We start from the raw sequence: 18,541 nt of genomic DNA, 5'->3' as shown, positions 1-18,541 counted from the left end.
CCTTAAGAGTGGTCCACTGGTCCTTCAGCTTCAGAGGTTCAGCTCAGGGCTGACAATCCTGACTGGTTAAACAAAGTTGTTACAGAAACATCAATAAAGTAGCCTATATTAAGTGGTTAACAGTCAGTGCAGTTGTAATAATGAACCCAATCATGTGCCTGAGAAGACATTAGACATGGCTAAAATAAATTGCCAAAATCAAATGATCAAACAAAGATTTTATACAGGCACTGTTCACAAAAGAGGATCAATCATTTGAACATAACAAGAAGTAATTATGAATCAAAAAGGAAAATGAGCAAAAGGATTTTTAAAAAAATGTTTTTTCAACATTTAACATAAGAAGAAATTCTATTATTATTTGTGTTATTTCTTAATGAATCATTCTGTGTCAGCAACTCCAATAACAACCACTGTAGTACAAATGACATCACACAAAGCATTTCATGTTCCTTATTTATTGCCAGTCTCCTTTCAGACATCCCGAAAATATAAAACTAGTCATAACTTGATCAGTGTCTACAACAGAGGTAGTCTGTATAATGCATTTCCAGTATAATTCATGTGATTCCCAGGTGGATTTTTCTGAGAAAAAAATTAAAATTCATACTTTATTTTTTGAATTGTTAATTAAAAAAATGAGTTTTTCTTTGGATTGATACAACAAGCCAATTATAAAGGGCACAAAATCTCAGGATACCTCAGACTCAGGAATACCATCGCACTCAGATGGAGGAGGATTCTTCATTGATGTTTCCGTAACAGTTTTGTTTTACCAGTCAGGGTTGTTAGTCCTGAGAACCACTGCATGCTTTTTGTGATTTGTGCACAAAACACATAATCAGTACTCCACTCCAATCTATCCATTTAGATAACAGTCCTGCCTTTTGATTGTTCTCATTGAAGAGATGGCCTCATAGTTTCTCTCATTGAATTCATTTACCAAATTATTGACCGCTGTATCTATCTATAGTCTAGTTATCCTCATGCAATATGTCCTCTGCCTATTTTTGTGTCATTGGCAAACTTACACTTTGCCATGTCCTACAGGAGATTGATATTGTAAAAGTTACTTCAAGTCAAGTCCAGTCAAGCCAAGTTTATTGTCATTTAACTGCATGCGTGTATACTGTCAAATAAGACAGCCAGGGTGTAAAGCACAGTAGTAAACATAACACACTTATAACTGTCACGTACCCCCTGATGGGAATAAAGAACCAGCAGAAATAGAAAACACTTTGGAGTCCAGTATTGCTATTAACTAATAATATTTATTAATAACTATGCAATACAGTAATATAAATGTAGATAAATCAAACAGGTTAGCAATGATTATATATAAGTAAGTAAATCAGTAAGTGTGGAAATATATGTGAAAAACCAAGCTTCTTCAAGTCTAGGGTTAAAAAGATAGCCTTACGACAATGAGTAAAGTTCAGTTCAGTTCAGTACATGGTATTGAGTTGAGTAGTGATGGAGAGAGAGAGGGAGAGATTTGAGTCTTCAGTTGAGCTGACACCATCGATCTTTTCATTGTCCTCCGAAATCCTTTAAAAGTCACCGAATGTGACCACAACAAAGGGGACCGGTTTTCTGTGGTGGAGCTATCACCCAGGCAAGGGTGGACACATGGACAACTCCCCACCGGTCACTGCCTTTTATCTCAATGCAAGAGCCACTGATCGAGCTGCCTGATTGATCTTCCAAAAACCCACTTTTTCTGCGGGCACAACAAAACTCATTCAGTGTCCAAAACATGTGTCTGAGGTCTATGTCATCTGACCTCCTATTTATCTTACCGTACTGGGTACCAGCTGTCATTCAAATAACTCCTCCTTCCTTTGTCTGTGTACAAGCAGGCAAATATCTTTGAAGAAAATATAAACAACCTGTGAGCAGTCTTCATCTCTCTCTCTTTAAAACAAGTTGTTGGTGTTAAATAACTCTCTCTCTCTTTTCAAAAGCACAGTTAATAGGGGTAAATGAGCACAGTTCATAGGGGTAATTCAGGACCCCATCACATAACACACAATGACATGAAAGTAACAATAAAATGTACAGATGAATTATGCATAAATAAAGTGCATAAATTTAATATTGTAAGGTACAGAACAGATTAACCAGTGACACTTCTAATGCGATGTGGCAGGGGGTTCAGAAGCCTTATGGCCTGAGGGAAGAAGCTGTTTCTCATTCTGACTGTTCTTGTTTTTATGCATCAAAGTCTCCTTCCTGATGGCAGAAAGTCAAAAAGGACGTTGGATGGATGGGTGGGGATCCTTGATAATATTTGAAAAACAAACCAAAACCGCTGAGTGAGGGAATCAACACTTCCAGGTCAAAAAAAAAAGTACATTTAATTCTTTATAACAAAACCAGCAAAGGCAAGCATTCAAAATTAGCAATATACGCGAAGTTAGCATAACCAAATTAGCGTTCAACAAAAAAAAATCATTCCCTGGCCCATCCCCTCTCTAACTAAACTAACAGCACAAAGGGCGAATACACGACAACTCATTGACTTCTACCATGCCTCAACCCATGTGACAAATTACCATAAAGCACACAGCACAAAATACAATACAGACAGAAAATAGATACATATAAACAGTAAATAATTGAGAGCCAAGACCTGATCTTCAAGCACCTCACCAGTTACATCCTTCCAACCTGTAAAAGACCACTTCATTCCCAATTAATTTAAGATTGAACAAAGCAATCACAAATGTTAGAATGCTGGTACCCTCCAATTCAGCTTCATTCCTATGCCTCAATTAACAAAGTCACTTTTACCCTTATGATGATCACATCCCTGTACATTTCCAATTTTGTGCTTTATAGCTTATATTTACTTTTGTTAAACTTCTGCCAGTTGGTCTTGCCTGTTATAGATTAAATATTCCCTCATCAGCAATTCTCCCCTCTTTCGCCACCCAGCATACTTTGTTGGAGGTCAGAAGTTAGTCTTGACTTGTAAATTTCAAGTTTCCGATCAATGTTCTCAAAGTTCACTAATCCACTTGGGCTTACGTTGTATAAATACTCTCTGGAGCATCTATATACACCCTGTCCTGCTTGTTAAACTGCTGGCTGAGTCCTTGTTGCTGGGCACCCACCTTTAGGGCTGTTTTGCTTATTTTTATACTTTTTTTTCAGTCATAGTTTATAACAATGAAAGTATATCATTACTTTTATCTTTACTAATACAATTATAATTTTAAGTTGAATGTTGGTCCATTAGATACAGGAGCGCAATTTGGTCTGTTCCGCCATTTGATCATGGCCATTTTTTTTGCTCTCTCAATCCTATTATCTTGTATTCTTTCTGTAACCCTTAACTCTTAACCCTTATTGGCTATATTTAAGAGGGAGTTAGATATGACCCTTGTGGCTAAAGGGATCAGGGAGTATGGAGAGAAGGCAGGTACAGGGTTCTGAGTTGGATGATCAGCCATGATCATACTGAATGGCGGTGCAGGCTCAAAGGGCCGAATGGCCTACTCCTGCACCTATTTTCTATGTTTCTAAACCCCTTTGCCAATCTAGAACCTATCCGTGTCTGCCTGCAATATACCCAATGACTCAGTGAATTCCACAGATTCACCACCCACCAGCTGAAGAAATTGCTCATCGCCTTTCTAAAGGGGTGCCCCTTTGTTCTGAGGATGTACCCTTAGATTCTCCTAGTAATGGAAACACCCTGTTCACATCCACTCTACCCAGGCCTTTCAGTATTTGGTACGTTTCAATGCAATTCCCCCCTTGTCCTTCTGAACTCCAATAAGTACAGGCCCAGGGACATCAAGTGCTCCTCATACAGAAAGCTTTTCATTCTTGTGAACCTTCTCTGGACCCCCTACAGGGCCAGTACACTTTTTTTGAGATACAAAGTCCAAAATAGCTCTCAATGTTCAGAATGCAGACTGACCAATGCCTCAGCAGTACCTCCTTTCTATAATTTTACTTATTGACTGTTACGCCGCTGGCATTTAGGGCAGCTATGAAAGTCCTCCATTGCTGGCAGTGTTCAGGGCTTCCTTCATCGTGTCAGTAGCTTCCTCTCGGTTTTCACCACTGTCAGTCATGCAAGTCCCGGGTGGAGACTCAGGAATACCACTGCACTCAGATGTAGGACGATTCTTCATTGTTTGGCCAGTCAGGGTTGTTAGCCCCTGAATCTTGAGGACCGGTGAACCACTCTTAGTCTGGCCTCTACTCTTTCGCCTGTGTGGCATGGGTGACCCTACCAACAGACAAAGCATGAAGCCCTGACTCCAGCCAACATAGCTCTCCGGGTCATTGAGGCACACAAGCCTCCAAACCCCACAACAAGGTTGTGTTCCTCGTGGAGGCTTTATATTCTAGATCTCTGAAATAAATGCTTACGTTGCATTTTCCTTCCTTAGCACTAATTCAACCTGCAAGTTAACCTCAAATCCTGAACTAGGATTCCTTAAGTCCCTGGGCACCTCTATTTCTAAATTGGGAGGGAATCCAGAAATCAGTCTACACCTTTTCTCTTCCTGGGAAAGTGCGTAACTCCACAATTCCCACTGCTGTATTTCTTCTGTCACCTCTTTGCTCACTCTCTTAACCTGTCCAAGTCCTTCTGCAAGATCCCTGTCAGAATTTTTGTCAGCATTATTGGCAGACTTCTTTTCTCCAAATACTTAGAGCACTTTAAAATCTTAAAACATAAACAACAAATCTGCCCTACTCTGGGTATGTGGTGGTGAAAAAAAGGCAGATCACTCAGTGGGTCAGGCAGCATCTCTGGAGAGAGATGTCCCAGGCCTTTGGTCAGAACAGGGAGGGGAGAAAGTGTAAGAGTGATGAGACCAAGTGACTTAAAATGGCAGTCCAAAGTGCAATATGCTTCTTTGCCTTTCCTTATCGTTATACTGATTTGTTCAATATGTATGAGAGATCTTTCTACTGAAGTGGTTTGCCACTGCCTTTTTCCGGGCAGTGATTGTCTGCCTGGTGTCTGTGGCCGCATAACCAGGACTTGTGACCTGCACCAGCTGCTCATAAGACCGTCCACCACCTTCTCCATGGCTTCATAGGAGCCTGATCTGGGGGTGGGGGGAGGTGTACGCTGCAGACTAGTGGAGGGAAGGAGCGCCTTACATCTCCTTTGTTAGAGACACATCTCCACCCTGGCACCCCATCATTATACTAACGGAAAGAGAAAAACTGAGCCAAAATGATGGCAAGCAGAAAGAATGAGTTGCATTAACTTGTTAAGTTCAAGTATTAAATGCAGGAAGTTGCAAAGTACCCAGATGGAAGCTGAGGTGTACCTCAGGCTTGTTTTGGCGTTATTGAAAAGGATGGGAGGCCACAGCCAGTTAAGTTAGAGTGGGCTCATTTTCAACACTGTAAACTAGAAATTGAAAGATTAGGCAGCATCTACAGAGGGACATTTTCAGTGAGATAACTTTCCACCAGAACTTGAAAAAAAAAGTTTAACTAGATGAACAACACATTCAAAATGGTGGAGTAATCTGCAAGTCAGGCAGCATCTATGGAGGCCAATAAACAATTGCCATTTCAGGTAGAAAATTCATCAGATCTGCAGCTCAAAATATCAACTGTTTATTCTCGCCATATATGCCACTTGACTTTCTGAGCTCCTCCAGCATTTTGTGTGTGTTGCTCAAGATTTCCAGCGTTTGCACTTAACAAGATGATACAGGAGGCTCAACCACGGTCCTGAAGCCAGCTGGCGGAGAGAGCGGAGGACCTCCGGCCCTGGGACCACTCGGAGGTGGAGGGCTGTTTCCCCTCCCACCCAGGGGAGGCGCCAGAGCGGGGTATGTACCGACCGGAAGGTGATCCGGATCTACATCCGGTGCGCTGGGGGACGGCGCCGTGGAGTTGGGTGACTGGCGGACATCTTGGAGCTGCGGCCGGAGGGAGCGGGTCTGCGGCGGCTTTGTAACTGCGGCTCCTTCGATCCTGCGTTTGACACAGCCGGCTGAAGGGGGTGAGTGTTTTCCATGCGGGCCACGGCACCTGCTGTCACAGCCGGAAACCCTCCCTCTCCTTCAGGACCACCACCTCCCCCAAGTCTGCAGGCAGAAGCTGGGATCAGCTGGTTGTTGGCCTGCGGGTTAGGGGGGGGTTGCAGTGGGGAAGGGAGGCTACAGTGCTGAGGAGGGTAATAGGGAGACCACTGAACAAGGGCGGAAGAGGGGGAGGGTTGCAGTTCAGGGGGAAGATGGGAGGGAGGCGACAGTGCTGGGGAAGAGAGGAGGGCTACACTACACTACTACCGGCGGGGAGGCTACCGTACTGGGTGACGGGTGTAGAAGAGGCTACAAAACTGAGAGGGGGCTGGGGAGGCTATCGTCCTGAGGATGGGAGAGGAGCCAGGGGTCCTGGCAAGGTAGCTGCAGTACTGGGGAGGAGAGAGGAGCTAAAGGGTGAAGGGCTCAGGGGATAGGCCATCACGAGGGACCTGAGGGTACGAACAGGAGTGAGGGAAGAGAACCTGGAAGTATTGACAAAGGTGGTTTAGTGATGGTGTAAGAAAGGAGTCTGAACCAATGGAGTTCGAGATTGGGGTACTGAGACCAACTAGTATTTGCCAAGTCTAGAAATGGAGGTGGGGGAGGATTGAGTCAAAGGTTTTTAAGCAGGGGTCTGATTGTCCTTGCCAAGCTAGGATCTAGTTTGACTGGAGCATCTTTGCTGTTACTGAGTGAGTGGCTGTTTAGTTAATTAGATCTTTTTATATACATTGTTCTTTTATTCTCAAAATAAACAAAGCGCCCCTCTCAGATTTTTAAGGTGAATATATAAGTCCCCCTGCTTGAAAGCCCTAATCCCCTTTAGGAATGAAACCTGTTCAAGTTACTCCACAGTCATGTTTTAGTCCCCATTACAAGAAGTGAGTTACAGTGAGTTGTCACTGTTTTGTAGGCAAGGTGCACAGTAAGTTCATGGCTGATTGATTGTTGGGGCTGGGGTTGTGATGTAAGTGTCAATGGCTCATTGGCTCTTCATCATTGAAATTTAACTGATATTCAGACACGGGAAATTGAGATATATTGATACTTGCAAGCTCAAGCTCTGTTGCTACTGACTAGGTAGTTACTTAAATTTATAGTCTGCTGTAAATTTTGTATTGGATATTAGATTCAATTGGTGCTGATAGTATTCTGCTATCTCTTGTTTTGGCAATGCATTTTGCTTTGCTTTCAGAAAACCTCTAAATCTTCATTATGCACTTTTTTTTAAAAGGCCAGAAGTTTAAATGGTTATCATGCACCTTAAACATTACTTGTTTATTGTTTATCTTTAAAAGTAAAAAAATAACAAAGTAAAAGTAGTTTCATGGCTTGATATAATTGGCTGGCTCGTTTAAAAAAAACTGGAAGAATTAAGTTGGGTTATGGACATTATCAATGTTATATGATTTTAAGTGCACAGGCTTTTACCATGGGTAGTGGCTCCATATGTCACTACTACAGGGCGTGACGACCCTGCCTTACGTGATTCCCGGGCTCGGCTGGCTCCGGCTGACAGTACCCGGTATGGGCCCCTATCCAGGGTTACGGATCCCACTGCCTTGTGGGTATCTTCGGGAGAAGAGAAGGCTCAGGAGTAAACCCTACACAAATCCGGAGTGGAGCCCCTAAGGCGGTTGGATGACCTATTACGTCACCTCCCGGCAGCTCCTGCAGCCAAGCTGATGCCAAATGTACTGCTTCGCATTCCTTTGGACCACATCCGTGAGGCCGAGAGGGAGATCTTGATGTCTGGGCAGCCCAGGATCTCCATATTCATCGCCCAGGTCTGCGCCCCAGAAAACCGGGCGCATCCATTGTCTACTTAGACAGACGGAGCCATGATGATGATGACAGGCTTTTACCACTGAGGTTGGGGGGGGGTTGGCTATAACAGGAGGTCATGGGCGAAGGGTGAAAGGGGAACGTAAGGGGAAACTTCTTCACTCAGAGTGTAGTGAGAGTGTGGAATGAACTGCCAGCACAAGTGGTGCATGCGAGCTCAATTTCATCGTTTAAGAGAAGTTTGGATAGGTACATGGACAGTAGGGGTATGGAGGACTATGGTCCCAGTGCAGGTCAGTGGGAGTAGACAGTTTTAATGGCTTGGCATAGACCAGATGGGCTGAAGGGCTTGCTTCTGTATATATTTTTTCTATGGCTTTAAGTGGGTCATTCAGCTTGGTGCATTTGTTATTATTAATGCTGCTGCTGACCTCTTCCTAACTTCATCTTAATGCACCAAAATAACTGCTCTTTTCTCTCTCGAGCTATTATCCAGCTTTTGTGCTTCTATACTATGTGCTTCTGCTTCTTGGCTGTACGGGGTTACTGTTTTCAACGTTCTACCCTGAAGTTGTGATGGAATGTGTTGGATGTCCTGCCAGGATTTTGGACTCTTTCCTTGAGTGCAAATATACATTCTGTATCATTAAACAATTTCGCAATTCTGAAGCTTTCAATCAGGTTACCTCTCTTTTAGGCTTGGTAGTTAAAATTTATAGTCTGCTAACTCTGCAAGCAGTATTGTGGTTCTGGACTCTTACCTAATCGTTTTTGCACTTTCGCTAGTGACTATGAAATTATGATTACTAGAACACCACATATTATTGCATAAATACTATCTAAACAAAATTCCAACATGATCCAATTGGGAATTCTCAAAAAAAATTCCTTGTGCATTATTTTATTATTATTATTTAAGTATAATAATGTGTAATTGGTGCCTTTTGTGTAACTGCATCACTTCGAATCTGCATCTCAGAAGTTTGTGTTCTCCTTATTTCTCTGACAACTATTTTCTGCCTATCTGTAATGAACGCATCTTCAGTCAGGTGTTCCCAACCTGGGTTCCATAGAGTCCTTGCTTAATGGTATTGGTCCATGGCATAAAAATGGTTGGGAGCCCCTGCCTGCATGGCACACATCCACATAAATAGTAAGGTAATTGCTCCACCTGGAAGTCTTTGGAATTTCTCATTATGCTTTGCCCATAGCTTCATATCCATCGCATATTCCCTAATCGAAACCTATTTGTTTTCTAAATATCAGGAATATTTCCCTGTTGCAGTTGTTATCCTGATGCAGGTATCTCGGTTTCTACCCATCCTCTCCTGTTCTAAATATGCAATTTTTAATGAATAGCCTTTTTAAACACTGAGCTCTCATTTCTTTGTGTAACTCATAATTTCAGTTCCCTTGGCTATCTTGTACATTGATCTGCAGTTTTATTTTTTATTAATCATACTTTTAAATAATTTATGTTGATGTTCTGTGAACTTGCATTCTCGGACTATGCTCTCCTTATTTCTATTGTTAGTTTGACCTTTATTCTCTTCCTTTCTCTTTAACTTTAGAGATTTCTATTCTACCCCATCTCTCCACTCGTTGATACGAAATTCGAGCTGTAGCCTTAAGCTCATCATTTCTATTAACAAGGTCCCATTCCAGCCCAGTGATGCAGACTCCTTTTATTCAGAGTGCCAGTGTACCATGAAATAGGATTTTTCTTTGCTAAATGACTTTCCGTTACACAGTCAACCTCTTGACTTGACTATTCTCAGCCAATTAAAACCAATGGTGATTGAGCATTCTTTATGTTGATGTAATTTTGTAGTCTCTTATTTCACCTGATTCTCCCCACGTTTCTTCCTTCATTTGATCCTGTCAAGGACCACATTCATGGGTTTCATCGCCTTTCATATTAATTTCTTGAGACACAGTGTGAAACAGGCCATTCTGGCCCAACAAGCTACATCGCTTAGCAACCCACCTGTTTAATACTAGTCCAATCACAGGACAATTAACAATGACCAATTAACTTACTAACCGGTACATCTTTGGACTGTGGGAGGGAACTGAAGCACCCAGAGGGAACCCATGCGTTCCACGGGGGGGATGTACAGGCTCCTTACAGATGGCGCCAGAATAGAACTCCAAACTCTGACGCACTGGGCTAATTACTGTGGTCACATTAAAAACATTTCTGCTTCTGAATATTGATGTATACAAGAAAACTAAGTTAAATGAACTAGCGATAACAATTATGTTCATGAAAATATTTGCAAATTGTTAAAGAAATCCTTTAATTTGAAGGGTTGTCTGGTTGCAGAACAAATTTCGCAATGGGTCATACAGCTTAAAGCTGATTAATCAGTAACCTTGTTTTCCTATTTGGAATGCCCATGTTGCTGGCTCAGCAGAAAATAAACAGTTTTTTTTTCTTTTTCAGGAAACCTTCTTCCACACTCACCATGACTGATTCTAAATATTTCACAACCACCAAGAAAGGTAGCTATTTTTCTGTTTTTTTAATTGTGGCAACTGTAAAATTGTTGAAGAACTGTGAGTAAACCAGCAACTTTTCAACTTGCTGTATTTGTTGCAAAAAGCAATGTGATTTTCAAATGAGTGAATTAGAATTCTTTGTGTTGTCCTACCTTCTAAATATCCAAGTTCCATTTTCTCTTGTCCCCTTTTGTTTGGAATGCTTCTCGCACTTAAGTACAGGTACTTTTACTCATGGAAACTTGCTTCCCCTTACGGCACTGGTGCTTAGGGCAGTGATGAAGGTCCTCCATCTCTGGTAGTGTTCAGGGCTTCTTTCATCATGTCAGTAGCTTCCTCTTGGTTTCCACCACTGACAGTTATGCAAGTCCTGGGTGGAGACTCAGGAATACCATTGCACCCAGTGGTAGAAAGATTCTTTATTTCTATTTCTGGAACAATTTTGTTTCACCTGTCAGGGTTGTTTAGCCCTGAGCTGGACCAGTGGGCCACTCTTAGTCTGGCCTCTACCCTTTGGCCTGTTTGGTATGGGTGACCCTACCAAGAACCAAAGCATAATGCCCTGACTCCAGCCAACATAGCTCTCTGGGCCACTGAGGCACACAAGCCTCCAAACCATGATAAGGATGTGGTCCTGTTGAAGGAAAAAAATTGCGTGTTATCCTTGCGCAGGGGTCATGCTAATCATCTCTTGTGTCGCTCCAATTTTAGTACGTATGCTTCTGATGTGAGCTCATGTAAAGGAGTGATAAAGTTTTATGCTTTCTTCCACTATCAGCTTCTGACTTCTTAAGTTGATAACTATTGAAATGGATTATCAGCCCTATAAGCCTGTTCTGCTGGTGATTTAGATAATGGCTATTCTGCTTTATTTCCAAGTTACTTATGCTTGCTAAATTCTCTATAACACTTTAGCAAAAATCCGTATTGACAAAAAATCTTCAGAGTGAGATCATTCTACATTTTCAGTGGCCCTCATGTTCATTTGTGCTTCCTGATTTCACTGATATGACAAGCTCACATTTTAAAATTGTCTCCATATTTTGGACTTTACATCAGAGGAAATATTTTCTCTGAATGCATTATATTTATTTCCTTTTTAAATTTAAACACCTCGGTCAGGTTCCCTTTTAACTGAGCACAAGAGAACATTTCAAGTTTATGCACCTCATATCTAGATAACAAGCTTGTTCAGCCATTGGATTAAAAAGTCACTTTCGTGATCCAAGTGTTTGTGATTGCCAAATTATTTGGAAAATTTGCAAGTCTTTGCTTTTGGTAGACAAACATAATGTTGAGAATGAAAATCATTATTGGAATGAGTTAGCCATTGATTCATTTAAAAGGTAATTGCTGGGCATTTTTTAAAACTATTAATCAATTGTAACATCTTAGAGTCTGTGTTGAACATTCACATTTGTAATCTTTGGAAGAAAAGCTACACTTTTTAAAGAAGTTTTTAAAGACCAGTATCATACTCAGTACTTCAAATGCAACCAGCCAAAGTTTTGTACAGCTCTAATGTAACTTCCTTACTCCTATGCTCAGTGCCCCTGATCAATGAAGCATCCCATATGCCTTCTTTACCACTCTGACAACTTTCGGGGAGCTGTGGACTCGGACTTGGGGATCCCTCTGTACATCAGTGCTGTGTGTCAGTACAGTTTTGCCATTGGCTGTATGTGTTCCCCTTACATTTGGCCTCCCAAGCTACCTCACCTGCCATTTTTCCATCTGTATCCGTACCTGATTTTATATTGTACTGCATCCATCGGCAACCTTCTTTCCTGTCCACACCTCCAACGATCTGAGTGGTTTGCAAAAGTATCCATCACCATTTGCTTTTAATCTGACATGAATTATTCAACACGTTCCTTAGGTTTAAGTTCTCATCTCTAATCTATCTTTGACCTTATGTCTATGCCCTTTTGTTTTTGGCCATCCCACCATGGCAAGTTTATCTTGCCAACACTTTATCCTGAAAAGGGTATTCATTCTAGCTAATAATACAAAAAGATTTAAGTGAAATTTTGTAAATCTAAAAGGTTGAAGAAAGTTATCTTGATGTTGCATGTGCCTATGGGCTGCGAGCGATGTGTTTGTGATGGCAAAGTTAGATTTGTATCTGGAAGCATCAATCTCATTCTTGTAAAAAAAAAGTCACTTTCTCCTCTTTTGACAATAGTCCGTGATTTTAAAGTCAAACATTTGAACTAGTGTTAGTTTTGGTATTGAATGCTGTAACATAGTTTGCATAAGAATTTAATCCCAGTAGTTCCAAATTGAAGCCTTCTGAATACATCTGACCAGTTTCTGCAAATCTCATTTTCTGATGTATAAAGCGCTTTTAATTAAAGACCATTTTAATATGACAACTGATAAAATTATATTTAACGGAGGTGAATTCTATTAATGCAAACGAGGAATTCTGCAGATGCTGGAAATTCAAGCAACACACATCAAAGTTGCTGGTGTATTAAAATGTTTTTAGGCAAGGTGTATCCAGTTATAAATATAAATCTTGCATTTTGTAAACATGAAGATGAGGTTCAGTGTTAATTCCTGCAAGCTGTTTGCATAAACAATGAAAACTTGTGTTTAGGCAATGTTCTAAAGGGCTTTACAGCTAATACTACTTTGGAAGGGTGGGCACAGTCGAAGTGATGGAAATGTGGCAGCCCCATTGATTTTTTTGAATTAGTGGTTGAAGTGTAAATACTTGTCACGAAATCTTTATTACTTTTCCTCGGTCTTATACATATGTCTTGGAGAGAATACCTACTTATTTGCTATCATTTGAATACTGGCATCTTTTCTGTTAGTATTCCACTGGCGTGGCTTTCTTTAATCTCTCAAGCTTTTGATTTAATTACTAACTTATTGCATATCAGTTTAATTACTAACTTATTGCATATCAGTATTGAATTATGTTTTCATGGGTATTGGTATAGTATTTTTCAGGTTCCCTTTCTCACAAAATAATCTTCTAATATCTATCTCACAAGTTTATTTATCGTTTTACATTGCAATGAAAGGTTAGCGAGATGGTGTCGGAATGATGGGGAGTGATCTACGGATTGTCCTGGTGCTGTGGTTTTTGTATGGTCTGCCTCCTCGTACAGCTTGGTGTATTGTAGTACAGCTCTGATTCACAGTGTCAGCTCTTGATTGGCTGACAGGTACAAAGATGATATACCTGTTGGCCTGTTTCTTCATAGTGACGGTTTCTGTTTGCTGTTTCTTTCCTCCTTGACTGCTGACAACTTTTCTGCTGTTTTTCTGATGCTAGTCTTGCGAGGATCAATGGTCAAAGTAAGTTCATTATTGAAGAATGCAAAGAAACACAATAAAATCAATGAAAGTGCACACGAACAAATACGTATCAACAATCAGTGTGTAAACGGCAGCAAACTGTGCAAATACAAAAGGAAAGTAGTAATAATATTCACAATAAATAAATAAGCAATAAATATCGAACATGAGTTGTAGAGCCGTTAAAAGTGAGTCCATAAGTTGTCCATAGATGGTGGAATCAGTTCATTGTAGGGGTGAGTGAAGTTATCCACCCTGATTCAGGAGCTTGATGGTTGAGGGGTAATAACCGTTCCTGAACCTGGTGGTGTGGGACTTGAGGCTCCTACTCCACCTCTTCGGCAGCAGCGAGAAGAGAGCATGGCCTGGATGGTGGGGGGTCCTTGATGATGGATGCTGCTTTCCTTTGAGGGCACTCCTTGTAAATGTGCTGAGTGGTGGGGAGGATTTTACCTGTGATGCAATGGGCTGCGTCCACTACTTTCTTGTTCAAGGTCTTTGGTGTTCCCATACCAGGCCGTGATGCAACCCATCAGTATACTCTGCGCTGCTCAGCTATAGAAATTTGTCAGAATTTTAGATGATGTACCAGATCTGCAAAACTACAAAGAAAGTAGAGGTGATGCTGTGCCTTCTCTGTAATAGCACATGTGTGCTGGACTGAGGACAGATCCTCTGAAATGCTAGTATGGAGGAATTTAAAGTTGCTAACTCTTTCAACTCTGCAGGAGGAGGAAACCTGAGGTCCATGAGCCAGTCGTCATCAGGGGATCAGTCAATAATCAGCTTTTTGGTTTTGCTGACATTGAAAATTTTTTGTTGTGGCACCATTCTGCCAGAGTTTCAGGTTTCCTCCTGTATGCTTATTCGTCACCACCTTTGATTCGGCAATGAGAGGTGTTGTCATCAAACTTAAATACAGCATTGGAGCTGTGTTTAACCACACAGTCATAAGTGTAAAGCAAGTAGCTAAGCACACAGCCCTGTGCTGATGGAGATTGTGGAGGAGATGTTGTTGCCAATCCGAAATAACTGAGATCTACAAGGGAGGAAATTGAGCATCCAGTTGCACAAGAAGATTTTGAGGCCAGTGTCTCGGAGCATATTGACGTGTTTTGATGGATGATAGTTTGGAATACAGAGCTGTAGTCAATGAAGGATGGTCAAGCTATTGGTGTTTTTAAGTTGGATTTAGTTTTATAATTTGGTTTTATAAAGTGGGTGGCATGGTGGCTTAGTGGTTAACACAATGCTTTACAGTGCCAGCGACCCAAGTTCAATTCCTGTCACTGTCTGTAAGGAGATTGTACATTCCCCCTGTCACCGTGTGTGTTTCCTCTCACAGTCCAGAGACGTACTGGTTGTTAGGTTAATTGGTCATTGTAAATTACCCCATGATTAGACTAGGATTAAGTCAAGGGTTGCTCGTTGACACAGTTCGGGGGTGGGGGGGGGTTAAGAGCTTATTCCACATTGCATCTCAATAAATAAAATAATTAATCTTACAGTTGTTATTCAACACCAGACTCTTTTATTTTCTGTGGGCATAGATTTCCCATTTCAGCAAAACTTTACTGGATATTGGCTTTGCTTTTCATCTTCTCAATATGAGTTTTACAAGAGAGTACAGTCTATGTTTACCCAGTCATGAGAGGAATGATATGCATGGCCTTGAGTCCTTCGAACTGCTGATCCTATCACCTTTCACCAAGTATGCCCAACAATACTGCTAGAATGGATCTAGGTGACCATTCAATTCAGCTGCTCTGCTGTGACCGTTTTCAGTTTCAGTGTGTGTTGACTGGAGATAAGGTTACTCCTTGTATGTGGCACTTTTTCCATTGTAAAATGTTTAAACACTTGCTGAGATATGATGAAGTGTCCAACTTGATTATTTTTTAAGAGTTTCCTTAAAACTGTTAGTTACATTCCATTAAATTGTCAGGGGTTTGCTTGCCAAATTATTTTCATGACTCAGCTGCGGTTATATTTCCTAAAGTACTTAGGCTAATCAACATCTTCGCTTACCAGATGTTTAGAATATTAAGGAATATTAATGAAATTGCAATTGTAAAGTTAACTTTTACATAATTAGATTGTTGGGTTTAACTGTAGTGCACGTATTGCTTTTAAATTTGCAAATTCCAGTTCTGTCACTGTTTATTTTCCCATGCTTTACTGTTACTTGGTTATGAACTACAGCAACATTAATCCCTTCAATAGTCTCTATCTTATGGCTATGTTTGCAATTTATATGCAAGCACTTTTATAAAAAAGTGCTTTTTATGCTCTAGGCCTACGTGTTTTATTTTCTAAGAATGCAACCACCACTTCTAATGGGAAATCAAAATCTACCTAAGTGTGGAATTTTCGTGGTGGATCATAACAAGCAATTAATCATTTTTGGCTAAGAGAACATAAAATATACTAATTGGCTAACAGTAACACTCCAAGTAGAAGCAAGCAAACATTCTAATTGATGTTAAACACTAATGTTATAAATAACTCTGGTGTAATGATTTTTTGTGAACTACTGATTGGAATTATAAAATGGAAAATGGATAGTTGGCTAGCACCATTTCATTTTAATCGTGGTATATTTTTTTTCTTGAAATAGTTTAAATGGGTTGGCACAGACTAGATGGGCTGAAGGGCCTGCTTCTGTGCTGTATTTTTCTATTACTTTGAATTAAATGGTGCCATGTTTTATCAACTATAGGAGAAATCTTTGAACTGAAAGCAGAACTCAACAGTGACAAGAAGGAGAAAAAGAAAGAAGCAGTGAAGAAAGTGATTGCGTCAATGACCGTTGGCAAAGATGTCAGGTAGTACAATATGACTTGTAACAAATCAGCATTACAGAATTGGGCAGGAGAATGTGGATATGTTTTGAAATTTTGCAGTTAGGGAAAATTTCTGACAGTTCTTATAAGAGTGTTAACTGAATATTTTGCAGTTTTATAGCTTTTAAGCACTGCTACCTAAGCACTAAAGTTATTCAGAATTGCAGGAATCCTCCTAAAACATTATACCTAGCTGTAACATCTTGTTATGTGCGTGTTTTGTTATATTGTATGTGCTCTTTCGAGTTTTGTGAACACATACCAATCAAAATGGTAACTATAGTTCATGACTATTTGTGAAATTTACTCATAAAAGGTTTTTCCCCCGTGCTGTAGAGTTTGTGGTTTTCTTTCAGAGTGGTGGCAAAATTTTCAAGTCACCTTTTATATCAGCGACTGGTGATCAGTCTTAATGCACTGGGTGTTTAACTGCAGATAGATGGGGTAGTAGAGTTAGCAATGTATTCAGGAAAATAAATAGCAATAGGTAATGGAGGGAGAAAGTGCTGGATTATTGTCTGTAGGCATTCTTTTGCTTTTGTTGGCTAACTGGCTTGTAATACGTTTATTCCTAATCGTTTCTTTTATCAGGTACTATTTGTATTTCTGCATCTATATAAACGGATTAGGTAACTTTTCCACTGGGACTAACTCATTTTTTAAAGTACTTCCTCTTCATTTTTTCATATCCAGTTTTTCTAATCTTTTATTGTGTTATTAGCAGCATATTCCTGACATGGACAGTACGCATTTAATAATTCAGAAAAATCCTTTACTCAGAGTACTCCTTTAGTTTGTAATTGGCCTCATCCTCCACTGAATATACTTTTATTATGTGTCTAAGATCTTTAGGTTTCTTTATAAATTATTCTGAAGAAAATTGCCAGTTATTCTGAAGAAAATTGCAACATTCTATAGAACTATGTCTGATTAAAATAGCCCTCCATTATCTATCTATCAGTCCCTCTTGGAACTTGTACGTGTTAATTATATTATCCCTTGGTCTAATGAATATTACAGAGTGCATCCCAGCCGTAATTTCACATATACTGAAAAAGCAGTTTTTGCGATATTTTGTGTAGACATCAAAAATATGGTACTGATTATTTTTGATACTAAAAGTATGTTCAGCTCTGGAAAATATGAAAAACCTTTGTGTACATTGCTTCCCTCTGCATTGTGACAAAATGCTTTAAATCCAATAAACTTAAAGTGAATAACTCTTGCCAATCAAAGAAAAAGATTGCCGTCTCAAATTAGATAAGTAAGCATAGAAACGTAGAAAATAGGTGCAGGAGTAGGCCTTTCGGCCCTTCGAGCCTGCACCGCCATTCATTGCGATCATGGCTGATCATCCAACTCAGAACCCTGTACCTGTCTTCTCTCCACACCCCCGATCCCTTTAGCCACAAGGGCCATATCTAACTCCCTCTTAAATATAGCCAATGAACTGGCCTCAACTGTTTCCTGTGGCAGAGAATTCCACAGATTCACCACTCATATTTTGAAGGCCCTGAGGTTCTCTGTTATTCTTTACTCATTAAGATCCATGACTGTTAAGTTAGTATAAAAATGCATTCAGTGCAACCTAACGTGATCTTAAACATTTTTCAAAAATGATCAAATATGTTTACCTTATCATATTTCATATGATATAACCTTTCATTGAGCAAGAATTAAAGGCTTCTTCCATACTAACAAATGACAGGAAAATTGTTTTCATTTGATGGATCTGAATTCGGGGAGAAAAAAATGAAGTAATTTAAATATGCACCTTGAACTTTGGACTGAAATTTATTGGAACGTGTTCCAGTTTTGCACTGGATTACTTGGTATAAGTGCCACCAAATTTGGAGATCATGTGGGATAAAAAATATCTGAACTTGTTGGTCACTCTTTGCTGATTCCTGACTGACTGTCATTAGACTTCTTCATTGAGTCTGTTTGCAAAGTGCAAATTAGTTACTGTTCACTAGTAGTTATGCTGGGAAATCTGCCCTGGAAGCCCGAGCCCTATGAGAGCTGACGCAAGGGAGGAGTGTGTTTACTTATATAGAGTGCTGGAAAATAATTGCAATGGATCCA

General features: G+C 40.2%; 1 protein-coding gene and 1 pseudogene across 2 annotated transcripts in view; one reads left to right on the top strand and one right to left on the bottom strand.

Moving 5' to 3' along the window:
* The first annotated feature begins 5,843 nt into the window (after positions 1–5,843).
* The window catches only part of ap1b1 (adaptor related protein complex 1 subunit beta 1), a 71,711-nt gene continuing 59,013 nt past the window's right edge, over positions 5,844–18,541 (top strand). For both annotated transcript variants that reach the window (XM_063034371.1, XM_063034372.1), the window contains exons 1-3: positions 5,844–5,989; positions 10,246–10,304; positions 16,333–16,438. In XM_063034371.1, coding sequence (XP_062890441.1) covers positions 10,268–10,304; positions 16,333–16,438 — 143 coding nt within the window. In that variant the 5' untranslated portion in view covers positions 5,844–5,989; positions 10,246–10,267. The remainder of the gene's footprint in view (positions 5,990–10,245; positions 10,305–16,332; positions 16,439–18,541) is intronic.
* On the bottom strand, positions 10,946–11,036 carry LOC134338647 (U6 spliceosomal RNA; annotated as a pseudogene).

The sequence above is a fragment of the Mobula hypostoma genome, chromosome 27 (genome assembly GCF_963921235.1).
Source record: "Mobula hypostoma chromosome 27, sMobHyp1.1, whole genome shotgun sequence".
In the NCBI taxonomy this organism is placed as follows: Eukaryota; Metazoa; Chordata; class Chondrichthyes; order Myliobatiformes; family Myliobatidae; genus Mobula; species Mobula hypostoma.
The sequence above is the reverse complement of the archived record's forward strand: the minus strand, read 5'-3'. Positions and strand labels throughout refer to the sequence as shown.